Below are 19,409 nucleotides of genomic sequence, written 5' to 3' on the forward strand. Positions count from 1 at the left end.
AAAACGCAGCACGTTAAAACATGAAAGTGATGCGGTTATAACGTGATAATTTATCACATCTTGAAGTCAAAGTTAGTGTTTCCTAATGTGAAATGTATTACGTTAAAACGTGAAATTTACCACGAGGTATTGAACTCCCCCCCCCCCACCCCCCCTTAGTGTGGCAGCAACGCTGTGTGAGTGTGTGCATGTGTAAATGTGTGTGGGTGTGTGTTTGTTCTTCATCCCACCAGCAAAGTGACTGGATGCAGCTAGCACTCTCAAACTTGATTGTTTTTTTCTTACTTCCAAAACTAATCAGAAAACTTCCAAAGCGTCACGTTTAAGTGTTTTTGTGGGAGTGGTGAAGTCACACCCACGTCAGTGTTATGCAAATCAGTTGAAGTATTGACCCCCCCCTAACCCGTTACCAAAGTGTCATCTCTCAAGCAGATATTGATGAAATGGGATTTTTGTTTTTTACTATTTCCAATGCGAATAGGTGAAAAGCTAGCCGGTATGCTAACATGTAGCAAAGGTGCGAGGGATGCTCAACAAGGGTTTCAAATCAGCTGAAGTGAGTTTAGGCACGCTTTAGCGCTCCTATCAAGTTTGTGCTTGATGCTTACAAGTCAAAGCAAAAAAAAAAAAGATCACTAATCTCAAACTCACAAGTTGACTCCCTCGTATCTCTAGGCACCGTTGTATTTCCAATGAGATCATGCTAACAGTCAATGTGTAGCAAGATAGAAACCTGAGTTATTTTGATTGTTAGGAGATGCGAATGGAAATATGTTGACTTTGACTCTGAGGATTTTGAAAGATGTCAAATGCGCTGTGTTTTTAAAGAAGGATGACGCTTGTCTCGTGTGATTTTGTTTTTGCGTCTCACGAAGGTTTGGTGTTGGAACAGGGCTGATGTTCTTTTTTTTTTTTTTTTTTTTTTTGCACTGAGCTGTAAATTGTACACCTCCTCTTCCTTCTCAAATTCATTGTAATTCACACTTGCCGGACTCACGTCTTCACCTCGGCCGATGCACGCTTCCGTCCAGAAAAACACAAGCTGTAAATATACATTCATGCATACGGTCTGTTCGGCTGGCATGTAGGTCAGTCAAATTGTGCCAAGGGCCATGTTAAAAAAATAAGGACAATTAGACTGCAAGACTAAAGGCATGTTGTTGTTTTTTGAATGAAGTTGTATTTTTCCAGAAGAAAGATGTAACACTACTAGAAAAAACTGAAAATATTTTTTTTAGTTAATAGTTAATATGTAACACTACTAGAAAAAAATAAGAATAGTTTTTTTAAGTTAATATTACGGGAAAATGGTCTTCAGTAGTAAAAGTCATGTTTTACAACTTGGTTTTCTCAGGAAAAAACATGACTTTTAATTTTAGAAATATTTTACGATTGCAAATTCTTATCCTGGAATGTATACTACTTATGCTAGTCTAAAAAATCTTGAAAATATTTACAATAATAATGCATAATGGACAACATTTTGTCTTAAAAATCTCAAAAGAATCAACTGTTTTAATCTAAAAATACCATCTTTATTCTTGTCAAAATACAACTTTATTCTCCATAGATAAACAAAATCCAGCTTTATTCTGCTGGTGTCATAATTTCAGTGTGGCCCTCACTTTGTAAAAATAAAAGTCTTCTGTAAGTTTTTTTTTGTTGCCAAAAATAATCTAATGAGCTACCAGCAAAACAGTCTAGCTGTGTTTTTCTTACTTAGATCAGAATTATAATAACAAAAACAACACATTACCTTTAGTTGTCTTGTAGGTTTTTTTCCCCTAGTAGTCATACAGCTGATGATTAGCGCCCCCGTGTGGGGAGGAGAAGACTCAGCGGCTCCTGGCAGAAAGTTTTCAAACGTGTCCGCTCGCTCCGTGCATGTTTTTTTTTTTTTCTCAAGCGAGCAAGGCAGCTTATCACTTGTTTTGAACACTTAAAAAAAATGTCCTGACAGAAAAAGGAGCAAAAGGGACAACAACTGTGACCTTGTGTGATGGACTGGATGTAAATAAATAAGCGCTTGCCAAAGTTTGTAAAAACCACAATGCGCCTTCAGTATCCTTTTGTTTGCGTTTGTCTTATTTGAATGGATTCAATAATGATAATTCTATTAATAATAATAATTAATCATTTACAATCTGCCAAAGGACGCACGGGTGACATTTCCTCGAAAGGCAAGCAGGAATCCAGGCAGCGTGTCACCGGCACAAGCTTTGCTTTGTGCTGACGTTGCGGAACCACTTTCTAGGGGCAGCGCAAACCCCCCCCCCCCCAAAAAAACAAGGGCCAACTTTCACACAGCTTGCAGTCAAGTGGGCCTTTCAGCAAGCAAAGAACAAGAACATTTAGTCGAGGAGCACAGGAACACACTTTACTTCAAGCTGCTAACATCATTGGAGTGACATGTTTATGTTCCGAATTTGACATCAAAATCAAATTTGAAAGGAGCCTTCATTTCCAAATGAAGCCACAAATGCAAAACTGTTCAAGTATTTCATTCATTGTCTTTCTACAAAAATGGAACGAGAAACAAAATGCTTTACTTGTCATTTAAATAATACAATCTGGAGTGTGAAATTGGAACTTTTCAAAGAACAAATTTAGTTTCTCTAAACAAACCAGGTAATAACAGCGCAGGTGCTGAATTTCAAAGTATAGATGACAAATTTGATCAAATCTGCCTTCAAAGTTTGAAATGGTTAAAAAAAAAAAAAGTTCTTCAACACTTAAATATAGGGAGTGCCATTGTGGAAACAAGTAAGCACAACAAAGTAGCGCAATCGCACTCTTTCTTTGGGCTTGACAAGATAGGAGGTTCGTCGCCATGGCAATGGAGCGTAAAGGTGACAGTCTAGGTGCTGTTGGCCTGCTCGTGCTGGAAGAGCGCAGCGGCGAGGTGTGAGCGGGAGCCCAGTCCCTCCAGGTTGCTGAGCACGCACCTGTGGTAGATGTCCTCGCTCAAGCGTGGGTTGCACTGGCGCGCCGCGTACTTCTGCACCAGCGCCGGTTCCACGGCCCGGAAGACGTGCAGGCCCGAGTAGCGCACAAAGACGTCGTACACGTCCATGCTCTCCAGCAGCTCCTCGTTGTCCAGCGCCTCGGCCGCCATCTTGGCCCGCGTGCTCATGTAGTCGGAGTTGTAGAAGCAAGCCTCGTCGAAGACGCGTCGGTCGAAGCGGCCATCCCGGAGTGGGTCGGTGGAGGCGACGGAGGGCCGCGGCACCACGGCCGGGCTGAACTCCTGGAAGTGCACGGGGAAGAAGACCTGCCAGCTGCTGATGGCGTTCATGCGGCAGCGGTTGAGGAAGTCGCCGTTGACCTCTGTCCACACGCTGGCCAGGAAGAAGAGCGTGTCCACCGGGTGCTTCTTGGAGATGACGTCCATCAGCTTGACCTGCGACGGCACCTCGGTCTTGACGCTGATCCACGGGATCTTGACGTCGCGGTAGCGCTTCTCGGTCTGGCCCACGGCCGCCTTGGCGCCAGCGAAGACGTCCTCGCGGCTGACGCGCTGCGCCTCGAAGGGGTCGTAGACAAAGAGCACGGTGAGGAGCGCATTGTCACGGGTGTCCAGCGCGTTGGCGGCGTAGGTGTCCAGGAAGGCGGCCACCTGCCGACTCTCCTGCGCCGTGACGGGCAGGATCAGCTGCACCCGCGTGGCCTCTGTCACGTAGGGCATGGGGATGATCTCCACAGCGCTGAGTGGGCGCAGCAGCTGCACCCGCTTGGCAATGACCCGGCTGCGGCCCTTCTGAGTGTACGCCTCCAGCGCCAGGTCCAGCACATACTCCATGCCGCGGGTGGGGTCGAAGCGGCGGTAGCCGTTGAGAAGGCGGCGCTTGAGGAAGCGCAGCCGCGGCTGGTAGCGGGCGTTGAGCTGCTCCAGCGCCGCCTCTAGCACCCCAGCCACGTCGGCGCGGTCGGCGCCACGCAGCTCGCACTTGGGCGCGCCGTCGGCGCAGGCGTGGATGTGCTCCTCACTGAAGTAGTCCCAGTTGAGCACCTCGAAGCGCGTGCGGGGCTTGAATGGCGCGTTGATGCCCACCGGCCAGGTGGTGCCCGCCGCGCCCTCTGGCGTCAACTCGCTCAGGTTGCTGATCTGCGTCTAAGTAGATGGAGAGCGACAAAATCCAAACATCGCCGAGACCTATTTGATAGTTTTGGGAGATGAAATGGGTGTGCTAACCTGCAGCTCCTGGATCTGCGCGTAGGTCCCGTCCAGCTCGATTTGGCTGAAGCGCTTGTGCAGTCGGTACATGAGGTTGGGCTCCGACACGGGATGCACGGTGAAGGCGAGCTTGAACCCAGGGCTGTCCTCGCGCTCCGGGTCTGCGTTCTTGCCCAGCTCGAAGTAGCGGTAGGTCATCTCCTACAGGGACAAGTGAAGAAGTTAGAACCTTCCCGTGACAGGAGTAGCAGCCTTGCCTCGTCCAATGAAGTCTGTTTCTGTTGACAGCGGGAGGTTGGCGAACGATCACCTGGTGGACCTCCGAGCAGCTGAGTCCCAGGTAGTCAATGATGCAGCGGCCCAGCCACTCGTCGGGCCTGACGCTGAGGATATCGTTGCGGCAGGCGTCCAAGTGCGGTTGCAGGCGCGCCAGCAGGCTGCGTGACAGCAGGTAGCCGTAGCCGCCGTGGCAGTAGCGTGCCTTCTCCTCGCCGCCGATGAACTCCTCGGCGCGGCCTATGTACAGGTCCTGGCCGGCGCTCAGGTGGCCCACCAGCCCCATCAGCCGTTCCGCCTGCATGTAGGTGTCGTCCTGGGCCAGCAGGAACCAGTCGTAGTCGGCGCCGTGCTGCCGGTGCAAGTGGCGCACCGTCTCGTACATGAGCCAGACGGGCCGGTCGTCACCGTGCGCCACCACCGCCATGCCGTGCGGCGCCTTGGCGCTGCGCAGGCCCGTGAAGAAGAAGGTGCGCGGAAAGTGGTGCGCCACTGTGCGGTTCACTGCCACTGCCAGCGTGTTGAGGGTGGCGCGTGATGTCAGCACGGCCACCAGGAGGCGCTCGCGGATGCCCAGCTCCGTGTGGATGTAACGAGTTCTGCGAAAGCCAAGCAACAATCGAACTCAAGACTTTTTTTTTCCAACGTTGTTTAGGACGATAACGCTTGGAGACAGCAAGTCATTGTTTAGGTCACTGGTGTCAAACTCAAGGCCCGGGGGCCAGCTACGGCCCACCACATCATTTTATGTGGCCCGCGAAGACAAATTGTGCATCAAATTCGTGTGTCATTACTAGAATTGCAAATTGTCTTCACTTTTAATAATTTCTTTTTTTTTTTTTTAAATATTTGTCCAGTTTTTACTCGTCTGATTTGAAAACGAGTTATTTCACAACTCTGAAAAATTGAGAGGCGGATGTCATAACATGCCAGTGCTCTTAATATGACGTAATCTCACAAGTTTGACGTCATGTGATGCCAGAGCCCAGCTGCTGGTGTCAAAAAGAACATATGCCTACCTCAGGACTTTCTTGTGCTGCTGGTTGGGGTCCTTGTGATAGGGGACAATGCGCGGCTGGAAATCGTCCTCGCCGCCTTCTCCTGCTCTTGCATCGTCCCTTGCATCCCTCTGAGCGTTGCCCCTACCCAGGTAAAGCTTCCCACCGTTGGCCAACTCTTTCCTGCAGCCGTCCTCCGCGTCCCCCTGCGTCCACGACACCATCAGCAGGCTCAGGGTGCACCCCAGAGACACCCCGAGGATCAGGGGTAAAGCGGGCCGGAACACGGCCAAGAAGGACGAAATTCGCATTTTTTTTTCTTCGTCGTTCAGCGGAGAAAAAATCGTAGTCACACCACGTAATCTAAATGACGTGAGATACAATGGAGCCAGTGAGCTCCAACACTCGCTCCATTGGGCCAAGCTTCCACGTATCCTTTGCAACTTAATTTGGCCCAGCAAAAAAAAACCAATTAGGATTTAAGACGATCAACACTGACACCCATCCGTGCCACAGTCGCCGTTTATAACACTCATACAAGCGGTAATAAGCGATAACCTCTACTCATCTTAATTTGTCATCATCTACCGTCGACATATCACACCAAAATAGTTCTACAAATAATATACGCCACATAAGCAACGTTTCGGCCCAAAAAGTCACGGCTAACGGGCTAGCAGCATGGCTAACTGTCCAACCAAAGACTCTCGTTTGTTTCCTTGCTAAATTAATGAATATCCCATCGTAGCGTGGCGGTAAGCGGCGTCAAACCGCATCATCGATGTTTCGTTCGCACTTTTCAGTTCCTGTTTTTTTTTTTTTTTTGCTGCCACGCTCAAGACTTCCAGCCACTTCTTCTGTGCTCCTCTTCATCTCTGACCGTGCATCGTCGCTCACTTGCCGGCTTGGCCAGCCACGGAACGTCGTTGTATAAAAGTATCATCTATGCAAATTCTACAGTATGAATATAATTTATAAATATATATATTGCAGACACAATTAATATTTAACGTTGATTTTTTTTTCTTTCCGGCAGCCCCGCGAGAAAGGGGCGGAAACGTTGAGTGGGCGCCGCCCTTTTGACCGTATTTGGTGTGTCTGGCGGTCCGTGTAGCGGCTTCTTCCAGCCGGCAAAGTGGACACGCGAAGTCGGTGTGCTCAACCCACGAAAACGTAAAGAAAGGTAAGAAAACACACTCGGCATCCGCCACCGGACCGCTGCCGACATTACGAAAAGAAAACTGGCTTCTTAGGCAAACGAGGGGATCGCAAAGGGCTGAATTGGTTCCATTTGGAGCCGGTTCGCTGGGCCTTGCGTCATTATGCTGCTTCAGGCCTTTCTATGGCGGTGAGCCTTAACTTAGATTCGGGGACAACACTAAAAGCGTCAAGAGTTCTTTCCTTATCGGATTTCCAATGTAACAACATCAGCTCTGTTGTCCAAAGTTAACCCCCTTCGAGTAATGTCGCCTCTGTTGTGGCGCCGGTAAGCATAGGCAGCGTGATGCTAAGCTAACCGGCTACACGGGCTAGCATTGGGAGAAGAACAACGTGCCAGCAGGTGGGACATGGACTCGGCGTACTTTTTTTTATTTTGACGGAAGGCTCAGCCCTCTCCTTTCAATCACCAACATAGTGACAGGCTTGCTTTGTTTAGAGGCTTAAATCCTCCTGACGAGGTGGTGACGTTCCCTTGACAACAAAAATTCCAAAGGTGAACTGATTTACACGAGAGCCGCATTATCACGCAAATAATTTCGAGACGTTTCCAATCATTTAAGTATTATTGTACCCCAGAATATTATTTAAAAAGTTATCAACGCAAAGACAATAGTGGTCAAGATAGTTGAGCTGTCTTTGATATCTTGTTTTGCGGCGCAGCAAAATAGCACAGCCATGCCTTCGGATTTAGCCAAAAAGAAGGCGGCAAAGAAGAAGGAGGCCGCCAAGGCTCGGCAGCGCACCAAGAAACCTGATGAGATAAACGACGAAGGCGAGCAAGTGGATGACCAACCCAACGGTGCCGTCGGTAATGGTAAGAAAGTCGTGGGCAGACCGTTGGCAAATAAGTTGAAAGGTGCTGACGGTCATGTGGCACAGGCATGGACGCTTTGACCAAAGAGCTGGACGAGTTTGAGCTGGCCAAGACGGAGGCGCGTGCCGTGACGGGCGTGCTGGCCTCGCACCCAAATAGTACCGACGTGCACATCAGCAGCCTGTCGCTCACCTTCCACGGCCAGGAGCTGCTGGCGGACACCAGCCTGGAGCTCAACTCGGGCCGGCGCTACGGCCTCATCGGTCTCAATGGCACAGGTGAGCAGCGAGGCGGCCGCGCTATCTCACTTGCTGAAGGCTAGCATTAAACCCCGCTTCTTCCGCAATTTGTCTTCTAGGGAAGTCCATGCTGCTGTCTGCCATCGGCCATCGGGAGATCCCCATTCCAGAGCACATCGATATCTACCACTTGACCAGGGAGATGGCTCCCAGCGAGAAGACGGCCCTGCATTGCGTCATGGAAGTGGACGAGCAGAGGATCATGCTGGAGAAGGAGGCAGAGCGGCTGGCGCACCAAGACTGTACGCGGAGGGTGGCAGCTGCCTCACCTCGACTTCCTTTTTACTCGTGTGTCTTCCCTCAGCTGAGTGCGAGAAGTTGATGGAGCTGTACGAGCGTCTGGAGGAGCTGGACGCCGACAAGGCGGAGGTGCGAGCCTCGCGGATTCTCCACGGTTTGGGCTTCAGTGCTGCCATGCAGCAGAAGAAACTGAAGGACTTCAGTGGAGGCTGGAGGATGCGCGTCGCCCTTGCCAGGTCAACAACGCGCAGCACATCCAAAACACTGCTGATCGGAAACCCCGCGAGAATTCATAACTGAAATTGCGATAATTGAAATTCCACCGCACTAAAGCAAGTCTTCCTGCATGTTCTGCCTCCTTACAATGAAGCGCAAGTACTCAAGGCCTGTCTCCGTTTTGTGCATGCCACAGAGCCCTCTTCATCAAACCCTTCATGTTGCTGCTGGACGAGCCCACCAACCACTTGGACCTGGACGCCTGCGTGTGGTTGGAGGAGGAGCTCAAATCGTAAGTTGCGCTTCGTAAGGCGGCACGCAGCCGTCGGCGCCGTCAAACTGACGCCCTGTCCTCCTCCGTCAGCTTCAAACGCATCCTGGTGCTCATCTCGCACTCGCAAGACTTCCTGAATGGCGTGTGCACCAACATCATCCACCTGCATCAGAGGAACCTAAAGTACTACACGGTGAGCCAGCCGCACAGCCTGAGGAAACCTGCATGCATTTTGCATGTCCCCGAAAAGTGGTGTCACGGGCCAACATGAATTGCCGCAGGGTAACTATGACCAGTACGTGAAGACTAGAGAGGAGCTGGAGGAGAACCAGATGAAGCGCTTCAACTGGGAGCAAGACCAGATTACTCACATGAAGGTAAACTGAGCTTGCTGCTCATCAGCTTTTTGTTAGTTTGTTTTTCCCCCCTTGAATGAATCGAGTCCCTCTCCCTCAGAACTACATCGCCCGGTTCGGTCACGGCTCGGCCAAGCTGGCCCGACAGGCGCAGAGCAAAGAGAAGACGCTGCAGAAGATGGTGGCCTCGGGCCTGACTGAAAAAGTTGTCAATGACAAGGTAACACGAGTTGATTGGCGTCTGCTGACTTTGAATTGGACACATCGGAGTCGAATCTTCCACAATGGCAGTTTGGAATAAATGTGCATTCCATTTTCACGTTATTTGCAGACGCTGTCATTTTTTTTTCCTCCCTGTGGGAAGATCCCTCCTCCTGTTATCATGGTTCAGAACGTGAGCTTCAAGTACAGTGACAACACGGTGAGGATGCACTTAGAGCTCGCCACCGCCGCCCTCTTGTACGGCCGCTCTCATACGCTGGTTGTTTTCTGCAGCCGCACATATACAAGAACTTGGAGTTCGGTATCGACTTGGACACCCGCGTGGCGCTGGTGGGGCCCAACGGTGCCGGGAAGTCCACTCTGCTCAAGCTGCTCATGGGAGAGGTCAGCCTCACCCTTCATATATTCGCTTTCCCGACGCCTTTTAAAAATCAATATCAACACAACCAAAACATTTGACTACATTACTTCGTGCTCCTGGAAATGTATTGGTGAATATATCAAATATGAAGTGTCTTTAAATTGATGTTTAAACATAATTGTTGAACACTTGACCAAAAAGAGAAAATTTAGCATCTACAGTATGTCATACTAATAATAAGAATAATGCATTGGGTTCATCCAAATTAATTTCTTTGCAGCTGCTACCCACAGACGGCATGATCCGCAAACATTCTCACGTCAAGATTGGCAGGTATCACCAGGTAGGAAGAAGGTGGCAATGCCTGTTTGTGAGTTGGGGGCAGGGGTGATCTTTAGTGTTTTTGCAATTTCGGTAGCACCTGACTGAGCAACTGGAACTGGACCTGTCGCCCTTGGAGTACATGATGAAGTGTTTCCCCGAGATCAAGGAGAAGGAGGAGATGAGGAAGATCATCGGCCGCTATGGGCTGACGGGGAAGCAGCAGGTGCGACTCTGGCCAGGGGCGACGTTCCGGCCTTGCGGCGCACCGGCTGACCTCAAATCTCCCCTCAGGTGAGCCCCATCCGCAACCTGTCGGACGGGCAGAAGTGCCGCGTGTGCTTCGCCTGGCTGGCCTGGCAGAACCCGCACATGCTCTTCCTGGACGAGCCCACCAACCACCTGGACATCGAGACCATCGACGCGCTGGCTGAGGCCATCAATGACTATGATGGCGGCGTTATGCTCGTCAGCCACGACTTCAGGCTGATCCAGCAGGTGCGTGCTCCGCCGCCAGTCCGTCTTTTAAAAACGTTCTACTTATGCATTATATATTATATTGTTGTTCTTGCTTGTTGCAGGTGGCCCAGGAAATCTGGGTGTGTGAGAAGCAGACCATCACCAAGTGGAAGCGTGACATCCTGGCGTACAAGGAACACTTGAAAACCAAGATCGAAAAGCAGCAAACGCATGACATTTAACGTGAGCCGCTCCTTCTGTCGCCACCTTTGCTCGCCGCCTTTCCGTGCTCTTGACCGCCGCCGCTCCTTCTTCGCAGGCTGCCTCCCGACTGGCTGAGTCACACACAGCGCGTTCCCGTGTGCTGTCGTCTTTGTGACTTTTTAATTTTTTCCCTGCCACCACCGAATGTTCCGTTCAGCAGCTTTTGTCATATTTAAAAGGTGACTTTTTCTTTCATTGTAAAAGCAGACGTTCTATCTTATTTAACAATGTAATGCAATAAAGGTCAATCTGAATAAACACAACGTGGAGAGACTTAGGGGTGTGAGAATGCTTTCTAAGGGGTGTGAGGATACCCTGGGGGAAATTTACAATTTTTCGGGGATATTGGTCAGGTAACCGAAAAAAGTGAAACATCCTGGAAATCAAGAAGTCATTGTGTTAATTGGCATTAGGGATAATGCTAAGTAAGCCTGATAACTGTAAAGTAAACCAATTATCATTATAATAATTATTTAGGGTTATGGGTGCGAGAATTGTTTGGTGAATTAAATGGTGTTAAAAGGTTAAGAACCACTGAACTAAAGGATCAGGATAACTGCCACCAGATCTATCAACCAAATTCATTTTCTTTTGAACCGACAGCTACAATTATGAAATCATTTTTTTGGGTGTTAAACTAAGATTATTGATCAGTTTTAATTGAAAGAGCGATTGACGCAAAGACTAAATATTGTGTTGGGTGCGATTTGAAAACGGGAGCAGTTTGTACATTTCCTGTGCACCTGAACGCAACATTGTAACAGCCAATAAGTGTCATCTGGGGTGGGGTTAGACGAACTTGGCGACCCTCATGTGATCACTAATCAAATCGTTTGACTAGATGCAATCGATGGTAACAACCCAAACAATATTATCAAATGCCAAACAAATGTCCTCTTAATAAAACAATAATTGTCATTTAACAAAGATTACAACTTGAAAAGATTTATCGCTGGAACTTGAGTCCGACAAATGACATGCCACCGACGGCGAATCGTTGTTTTTTAAAGTTTGTCATTGCAACGAGCTTTTGTTCCTTTATATTTTTCGGGTGTTTGGGTTTGTCTTGGAGGGAACAATGGGAAGCCGTTCACATGTTCCCCCGCCGCAGGCCCCCCAGACTGTCGTGAGCTGAGCTCCTATTGGCTCACATCCTGCTAGAAACGTCCTATCGTGTTACGTGATATTCGAATCAGTGAATGTCGACGGCTCCGATTGGCACAAGCGTTTGGCGCCTCTTGAATCTGCCGCTGCTGTTGCGAGAACAGAAAGATGTCAATGGTCCGCGCAGAGGTAACGAACGGCGACGCTTGACAGGCGCATTGGATTGTCGAGTAGAAACTCTAAAGCGCATTGTCAAATCAAATATAGGGCGACAGTCGGCGCACTGTTATGAAAACAGGACAGTAGTCCCGCCGAAGTGAAAGCCGCGTTCTTCTTCCGCCTCTTCCTCAGATAACTTCGCTAGCCGCTGAGCTAGCGCGCTGCTAGCAGCTGCTCGGCACACAAAGAAACCAGAAAGGACGACTTGGTCGCCGATTTACGGCGCGCTCTTGAATGAAGACGGAGCCCAGCTTACAGGCAAGTCCGAGGCTCTCCATTCGGACGCTCGTCTGACCTTTCGACTGGAGCGTTTGTTTTGTTTTGTTTTTATGTCTTGGGGAACTTGACAAGAGCTAGCTAGCCAGCCCAGCCGGGTGTCGTTCCAGCGAAGTGAGCTTTTTCTGCCCTCTCAGGAGTGATTGCCGTTCTTCTCAATTGTCAAAACTTGAGCAACTTCTTTCTTGAGATAGTCGGTCATTATTGTGCATAACATTGCCAACAACCTGTTCGTGTCAGATCAATATATATAGATTAATTTATCATCATCTCGATATGTGCAAATTAAATCGTTTTCATATATTTGTTTGCCATCCTTTTAGTGTAACAGACGTAATGCTGCATAAAGCTTTATGGATATAAAGCTGAATTGCTGCTACCAAACATCTGTTAATTGACTTCCTGATCCTCACATGCACTTCTGAACCTTTGTTCTGTGGAATCCGATTGCGGCCGTCTAGTCATTGCATACCTTTCTTTCACATCAGCTGACAAACAAAAAAGCCTGTTTGTGACTCTCCACCCTGCATCCACCCGCAGCGTGATCATGGTGCTGACTGGCAAGCGTTCTGAGAAAGGACCCGCTCGCTGGAAGAGGAGAGTCAAGTCTGAGTACATGAGGCTGCGCCAGCTCAAGCGCTTCAGGCGGGCTGACGAGGTCAAAGTGCGTGTGCCTCGTTGTCCGCCCCTCAAATCTCATCTGTTCACGCTCACCCATGTTCTGCTCCAATCTTTTTCAGAGCATGTTCAACAGCAACCGCCAGAAGATCCTGGCGCGCACTGACATCTTAAACCAGGAGTGGAAGACCCAATGTATCCAGCCCGTCCACATCATGACGTCTGTCGGCTCGCTCAGAGGCACACGAGAGGTCAGCGGCTCGCCAGAGACCAGTTACAGTACCAATGTTGGAACGAGGTCTCGAACTGACCGTCACCTTTAATCATCCATTCCTTTCTCAGTAGATGATTTCCATGACTATTTCCAAAAACAGGACATAATTTTACGTTGGCAGTGCAGTAAATACACAAACTTGCTCTGGTTCAATTACTGTTTTAGTCCCATGGGAAAGATCATTCAGATGTTTAATAGTGGCGCCTTTCAGAGGACGTTGTGACGTCTAGCTGAGTCTGGTCCTAAAGTGTTGCTTTCTCTTTGCTGGTGTGCAGTGCACAGTGGACAGCAGCTTCTCTGAGTTCCCCCGCCAGGTCATCCCCTTGAAGACCCTCAATGCCGTGGCCTCCATCCCTGTCATGTACTCGTGGTCGCCACTGCAGCAAAACTTCATGGTCAGCAAAATGCATCCTCGTCTCTCTTTGACAGTTCTCTCAAAAATGTTTGGGCTATGCGTAGGGATGTCCTGGTCACATTTTGAAGCCAGTTTTTCAAGCACTCGCTCTTCCAATGGTTTTGAGAAAAAAAAAGTGTCTGTTGGCTGTCAGGTGGAGGATGAAACGGTGCTATATAACATTCCCTACATGGGGGACGAGATACTGGACCAGGACGGCACCTTCATTGAGGAGCTTATCAAGAACTACGACGGAAAAGTCCACGGAGACAGAGGTGGGCACACTGGTGCTCCGTGCGGGAAGTGGAAAGCTTGACAGGTGTTTGTGGGCTTTGCAGAGTGCGGCTTCATCAATGACGAGATCTTTGTTGAGTTGGTCAGCTCATTGTCTCAGTACAGCGACAACGAGGAGGACGAGGAGGAAGAGCACGACTTCAAGATGGAGAAGATGGACGCCACCTGCGAGCACCCGGACCACGCGCACACCAATGAGGGTGAATGGCTCACGCGCAAGGTAGCGCACGAGAAAATCGTCCTAACTGCGCGTGTGCTTCAGGCCGAGCCGACGACATTGGCAGCAAGAAGTTTCCGTCGGACAAGATCTTTGAAGCCATCTCCGCTATGTTCCCTGACAAAGGTTCCACAGAAGAGCTGAAAGAGAAGTATGAACATTGGGAACTGGTGCACAATAATTCATTGTAGACAAGATATTCAGTCTAAGGATGCAAGAGCCCCTCGTAAATTCTTCAGTGTTAATTTACTTGATGCTAAGACCAAGTTCATCAAGCAATTCTGGGAGCAGGGTTTTGAAGGACTCCCATCACGTTGCTATTGCGTGTCAGGTACAAGGAGTTAACGCAGCAGCAGCTTCCCGGCGCGTTGCCTCCCGAATGCACGCCCAACATCGATGGTCCCAACGCTCGCTCGGTGCAGCGCGAGCAGAGCCTGCACTCGTTCCACACGCTCTTCTGCAGACGCTGCTTCAAGTACGACTGCTTCCTTCATCGTGAGTGTCCGTCCGCCCGCCCTAAGTCCTCACCAGAGCTCTTCTCAAGTCTAGTCGAGGCATAAATACTTGAGTCAAGTTGAGAGCAGTGCAAAATGGACTTAAGTGCACTTTGGCCTCCTCCAGCGTTCCACGCCACGCCCAACACGTACAAACGCAAGAATCTGGAGAACCTGGAGGACAACAAGGCTTGCGGCGCGGACTGTTACATGCACCTGCTGCAGGTGAGCGCATCGACCAACAAGGCCCTCGGGCAATTTTTTTAGTTTAGCCCCCCACGCTCACGAGAGGCCGCGTTTCAGGACGACGTGGCAAGCGAGTACGCCAGCGGACTGGCTGCGGCGGAGTGCGCCAAGACGCCTTCCAAGCGCACGACTGGGCGTCGCCGCGGACGTCTGGCCAACAGCCGGCCCGGGACGCCCACCGCCCTGTCCTCGGAGACCAAAGACACGGACAGCGAACGCGAGGGCAGCAAAGACGACGACGACGACAGCGACGACAAGAAGGACGACAACAGCGGCAGCAGCTCGGGTCACATTAAATATCTCACGTAGCGCGTGAAGGAGCCTTTTGCACGATTGGTGCCAGCCTGCTGTGTGCGTTGCAGAGGGCAACTCTCGCTGTCAGACACCCGTCAAGCTCAAGCTCCACCTTCCCACTGAGTCGCTGGAGTGGAGCGGCGCCGACGCATCGCTCTTCCGGGTACTCATCGGCACCTACTACGACAACTACTGCGCCATCGCCAGACTCATCGAAACCAAGACGTGTCGCCAGGTGAGCGCCGCACGCTCGTTGGAAGGGAAGCCCTTCGGGCGGTCGACTCCTGGCGTCCACTTTTGTTGACAGCGGACGTTTTGTCAGGTATACGAGTTCCGGGTGAAAGAGTCGAGCAATATCGCGCGCGCTCCCGCCGAAGATGAGGACACTCCCCCTAGGAAGAAGAAGCGCAAGCATCGACTTTGGGCCACGCACTGTAGGAAAATCCAGCTCAAGAAAGGTCAGCGTTCCGCCCCGTGCCAAAATCGCCGAGTGATGAGCTCATTGTCTGGCCCCGACCCCCGCAGACGGTTCGTCCAATCACGTGTACAACTACCAGCCATGCGACCACCCTAGACAACCCTGCGACTCGTCTTGTCCGTGCGTCACCGCCCAGAACTTTTGTGAGAAGTTCTGCCAGTGCAGCTCAGAGTGTAAGAACAACCAAGTCGCGTGAGCATGACACGTTGGCTGCCTCACTCGGTGACCGTGGCGTTCCCGGATGCCTTTGCAGGCCAGAACCGATTCCCGGGTTGCCGGTGCAAAGCTCAGTGTAACACCAAGCAGTGTCCGTGCTACCTGGCCGTCAGGGAGTGCGATCCCGACCTTTGCCTCACCTGCGGCGCCGCCGAGCACTGGGACAGCAAGAACGTCTCTTGCAAGAACTGCTCCATCCAGAGGGGCGCCAAGAAGGTGAGCCGCACCGGGTTCAAGCTTTTATCCTTCCCGATTGCGTGTTCTTAGCGTGCATGTCCTCCTTCCCGTCCAGCACCTCCTGCTGGCGCCGTCCGACGTGGCGGGTTGGGGCATCTTCATCAAGGAGCCAGTCCAGAAGAACGAGTTCATCTCGGAGTACTGCGGCGAGGTAGGAACGCCCGCCTGAGCGGTTGTGCGAAAATGCTAACATGCTAGCACATGCTTTTCAGATCATCTCCCAGGATGAAGCAGATCGCAGAGGCAAAGTGTATGACAAATACATGTGCAGCTTCCTCTTCAACCTCAACAACGGTAAGAAAGTCACGTGACTCACGGGGATCCGTCCTCGCCTTTGGCTGACGGCGGAAGTCTGTTCTTTTTCCTTCTGCTCCCACATCAGACTTTGTTGTTGACGCCACCCGCAAAGGCAACAAGATTCGATTCGCCAACCACTCCGTCAACCCAAACTGCTACGCCAAAGGTCAGAACGCATCTCACACGCACGCCCATCATGCGGCAACACGCCGAGTCATTACCGGGGATGCCAAATGATGAGAAATGAGTCGTTTCAAATTGATCGATACACTGACATCTTATAGCCGTTCAAACAAATCGACAACTGTTTTGATAATTGATTAATTCTTAAGAGACCTCAAATTGTCCAAATCACCTGATTCAAGCCTCTGAGCTGAGCTTTTAATTCGGATAACAATGGTCCACGTTTTTGTCCGTCGCAATCATCCGAGTAGTCGCCCATCGCAACACGTGGACCCCAAAGCCCCATAACATCAGTCCAAACGGATCAGTTCCAAGTCATCGTAGCTGAGTGTCCGACACGTCATTCACGTGTGTTACCACATTGCTCGTGTCCTCAGTCATGATGGTGAACGGCGACCACAGGATCGGCATCTTCGCCAAGCGCGCCATTCAGACCGGGGAGGAGCTCTTCTTTGACTACAGGTGTGACGACCCAAATGATGCCAATGTGCAATTTGCTAAAACGCAATACTGATTTTATTTGTTTATTTCAGCTAGTGAAGGATTGTTGCATTTGGTCTTTCAGGTACAGCCAAGCGGACGCTCTCAAGTACGTCGGCATTGAGCGCGAGATGGAGATCGCCTGAGACACACACAGACGCGGCAACACGCGCTCGCACACACCAACTATCATCAGGATGACCGTCAGCTTGTCTGAAAACCATTTCAGGAAGATTTGTAGCGCCTTTTTGTTCTGTTAAAGGTGCGGGGGGGGGGGGGGGGGGGCGACATTCGTTTTCTCAAACTTTCAGGGACCAAAGTTGGCACTGGCAGGCTCGAGTTGTTGTGCGAAGGACGTTTAATGGTGTCGTCCAACACCTCAGCAACATTTTACCTTTTTAACATTGTGGCGTCTAGCCAGAAAATACATTTCTTGACAGTGAACTCTTGTGGCGTCGAGTGAGCGCCAAAACTCTGGCAAACTAGAGTTTTTAATTTAAAAATGAAAGTTACGAATTTTTTATCCCAATGAAAACCAAATGAGCTGAATGCTGTTTTCAGCATTTAATCCATATCCTTAATAAGGAGGCTAAATGTATGTCACACATGCCTATTAGTTGAGCCGAGCTGCTAATAGTACAGTGCAGTAGTTTACCCGATGGCGCCATGAGGCCTTTTTTATTTTTTTTTTATTTTTTTTTTATAAAGGTATGGCTAGAAGCTCGTTTAAAAAAAAAAAAAAAGCTAACCTTACTCATCATGTGGTGCATCATTCTCCAATGCCTTTCTGCCGATTGTATGGCGAACGTCCTTATTTATTGGAGATCAGTCCATGACTTGCCAGCAACTTCTGCTTGGACTGCTCCCCAACACTTTTTGTTGCTTTTGTCCCGCAGGTCATAATAATCCATTCGGATTTTGCGCTCAACTTCCGTTTTGTGTCAGCGTTGAAATTACATATGTCCCCAAAGTGACAGTCATCCATCAAAACTACTTTGCAGATTCGCGTAGTCAATGTCCCTCCCAAGCGCATGACGGCCACTCGGACTGCGGTTACACTGCAAAAAAATCCCATGTTGACTTGGAACTTGAACACAGCGTTGTCAGTCCTCATTAGCTGCTTGTCCAATAGTTGACATCCCCCCCAATACTCCAAATTAAGTCACTGCCACTGAATCTGAACCGCGTTTGACACCATTGTTTTTGTTGTGTTTTTGGACACAAGTGTCAAAGTCAAAGTCAAAGTCAAAGTCAGCTTTATTGTCAATCTCTCCACGTCACAACACACAAAGAGACCGAAATTACGTTTTTCTCTATCCCACGGTGACGAGACACATAACACGATAGACATACAAGTACGCGACACAATATAAAAACAAGAAGGCAAAAAATTCAAACAATCAATAGTAAGAGTGATGAATAAATAATAAATAAACAGATAACACAATAAATAAGAGGAGCAAAACGGAGCCAGCAAGCATAGCGCAAAAGTAAAAAACATCATAAACAAAAAGGCACAAACAATAAATAATAAGAGTAATAATAAATAATAAATAAACAGATAACACAACAAATAAGAGCCAGTGTGCATACAGACAGTTCAGACAGTGTGGTGCTAGAACGATGTGACCCCGACCTGCTGCCTGATTTGCTTCCCCCATAATAACGCGACTAAACAGTCCACCTTCAGGGCCACTTGCAACTTTTTCCTGGCATTCTTTTTTAAGATCTAAGTGTTTGTGACATCAATATCCTGTGTTAATGTCACATGTTTACAAATCAAAGCGGGCAACAAGGAGAGCCAATCAACAGCAAGCCCACATGGTTCATATTCCATTCTTTCATTTTCCCACCCAGTGTCGGTAAGATGCTGACTTTGTTTACGTGAATTTTGTTTTTATGTCTGAACAATAAACTTTCCCAAAGTGCTTATTCGCCTTACTGTACATGGTCATTTTTAAAGCCTTACGATACATTGTCATTTTTATTTTTTAAAATTACTATTCAAGGTCTTTTTTTAAAGCCTATACGTGGTCATAAAAAAAAGTGAAAGTGTTTGACGCTGAACTTGAAGTGTTTTGGGTTTCAATTTTATCTTGAAAGCAAAAGACAGAAGTGTGTCTGTCCCACGTTTCGCAGTGCTGTTTCCGATAGTGGACGTCCAACCGCTAACTACGGCAACAGCATTAGGTACAAATACACGAAAGATTTCTGCACAAATGGCGGTGCGCGTACTTACAAAAAACTACATTAGAAGGTGCAAATAGAAACTACGTTATCTTTAACAGGCACGGTTTATTAAAAGAATGCACTAAAGTATTTAAGTTGTCAGGAAGATACCTTATTCTAAGCAACCCATTCTGCTAAAGCTACTATAGCAAAATGACTGTTTTTGTAATGATCATGTAGAAACCTTAGAACACAGGTATCAAATTCCGGTCCTCGAGGGCCAGTTTTAGATGTTTTCCTCCTCCAACACACCTTATTTCAAGTGTTCAGGATCGTTATCAGGCTCCTGCAGAGCTTACTATAAATATTCGTGACTGCGTCACCAGGTTACAAGTTGCTGTAATATAATGACGTCAAAACTATG

General features: G+C 49.0%; 3 protein-coding genes across 3 annotated transcripts; 2 read left to right on the plus strand and 1 right to left on the minus strand.

Annotated features, from left to right (window-relative positions):
* Nucleotides 1-2,828: 2,828 nt before the first annotated feature.
* On the minus strand, nt 2,829-6,510 carry chpf2 (chondroitin polymerizing factor 2). The gene is made up of 4 exons (XM_061265862.1): nt 5,470-6,510; nt 4,485-5,049; nt 4,193-4,375; nt 2,829-4,111 (listed from the first exon to the last, which is right to left on the minus strand). The coding sequence occupies exons 1-4, from the start codon at nt 5,757-5,759 to the stop codon at nt 2,858-2,860; spliced, it is 2,292 nt and encodes a 763-aa protein (XP_061121846.1). The 5' UTR covers nt 5,760-6,510; the 3' UTR covers nt 2,829-2,857.
* Nucleotides 6,485-10,772, plus strand: LOC133143733 (ATP-binding cassette sub-family F member 2). Its single transcript, XM_061265863.1, has 16 exons — nt 6,485-6,631; nt 7,330-7,483; nt 7,549-7,761; nt 7,842-8,024; nt 8,087-8,258; nt 8,435-8,530; nt 8,603-8,705; nt 8,794-8,889; nt 8,969-9,088; nt 9,200-9,289; nt 9,364-9,474; nt 9,732-9,794; nt 9,870-9,998; nt 10,067-10,270; nt 10,354-10,474; nt 10,551-10,772. The coding sequence occupies exons 2-15, from the start codon at nt 7,345-7,347 to the stop codon at nt 10,471-10,473; spliced, it is 1,839 nt and encodes a 612-aa protein (XP_061121847.1). The 5' UTR covers nt 6,485-6,631; nt 7,330-7,344; the 3' UTR covers nt 10,474; nt 10,551-10,772.
* A 958-nt stretch (nt 10,773-11,730) lies between these two features.
* On the plus strand, nt 11,731-17,288 carry ezh2 (enhancer of zeste 2 polycomb repressive complex 2 subunit). The gene is made up of 19 exons (XM_061266436.1): nt 11,731-12,076; nt 12,635-12,758; nt 12,835-12,963; nt 13,262-13,381; nt 13,535-13,655; nt 13,719-13,874; nt 13,937-14,042; nt 14,223-14,386; nt 14,513-14,610; nt 14,689-14,917; nt 14,994-15,160; nt 15,248-15,383; nt 15,451-15,576; nt 15,657-15,835; nt 15,912-16,007; nt 16,069-16,150; nt 16,239-16,319; nt 16,714-16,798; nt 16,902-17,288. The coding sequence occupies exons 2-19, from the start codon at nt 12,642-12,644 to the stop codon at nt 16,960-16,962; spliced, it is 2,253 nt and encodes a 750-aa protein (XP_061122420.1). The 5' UTR covers nt 11,731-12,076; nt 12,635-12,641; the 3' UTR covers nt 16,963-17,288.
* The last annotated feature ends 2,121 nt before the right edge of the window (nt 17,289-19,409 follow it).

The sequence above is a fragment of the Syngnathus typhle genome, linkage group LG19 (genome assembly GCF_033458585.1).
Source record: "Syngnathus typhle isolate RoL2023-S1 ecotype Sweden linkage group LG19, RoL_Styp_1.0, whole genome shotgun sequence".
NCBI classification, from domain to species: Eukaryota; Metazoa; Chordata; class Actinopteri; order Syngnathiformes; family Syngnathidae; genus Syngnathus; species Syngnathus typhle.

What these genes read in the sequence shown, in the direction of transcription:
- chpf2 (XM_061265862.1), bottom strand. Translation starts at nt 5,759, where the DNA reads ATGCGAATTTCGTCCTTCTTGGCCGTGTTCCGGCCCGCTTTACCCCTG. An exon ending in GCTGCTCGGAGGTCCACCAG is followed by an intron (nt 4,376 to 4,484) that starts GTGATCGTTCGC and finishes TTGTCCCTGTAG; the next exon opens with GAGATGACCTACCGCTACTT. An exon ending in CGCAGATCCAGGAGCTGCAG is followed by an intron (nt 4,112 to 4,192) that starts GTTAGCACACCC and finishes CCATCTACTTAG; the next exon opens with ACGCAGATCAGCAACCTGAG.
- LOC133143733 (XM_061265863.1), top strand. Translation starts at nt 7,345, where the DNA reads ATGCCTTCGGATTTAGCCAAAAAGAAGGCGGCAAAGAAGAAGGAGGCC. An exon ending in TCAAGTACAGTGACAACACG is followed by an intron (nt 9,290 to 9,363) that starts GTGAGGATGCAC and finishes TGTTTTCTGCAG; the next exon opens with CCGCACATATACAAGAACTT. An exon ending in ACTTCAGGCTGATCCAGCAG is followed by an intron (nt 10,271 to 10,353) that starts GTGCGTGCTCCG and finishes TGCTTGTTGCAG; the next exon opens with GTGGCCCAGGAAATCTGGGT.
- ezh2 (XM_061266436.1), top strand. Translation starts at nt 12,642, where the DNA reads ATGGTGCTGACTGGCAAGCGTTCTGAGAAAGGACCCGCTCGCTGGAAG. An exon ending in CTGCCAGTGCAGCTCAGAGT is followed by an intron (nt 15,577 to 15,656) that starts GTAAGAACAACC and finishes ATGCCTTTGCAG; the next exon opens with GCCAGAACCGATTCCCGGGT. An exon ending in GAGCTCTTCTTTGACTACAG is followed by an intron (nt 16,799 to 16,901) that starts GTGTGACGACCC and finishes TTGGTCTTTCAG; the next exon opens with GTACAGCCAAGCGGACGCTC.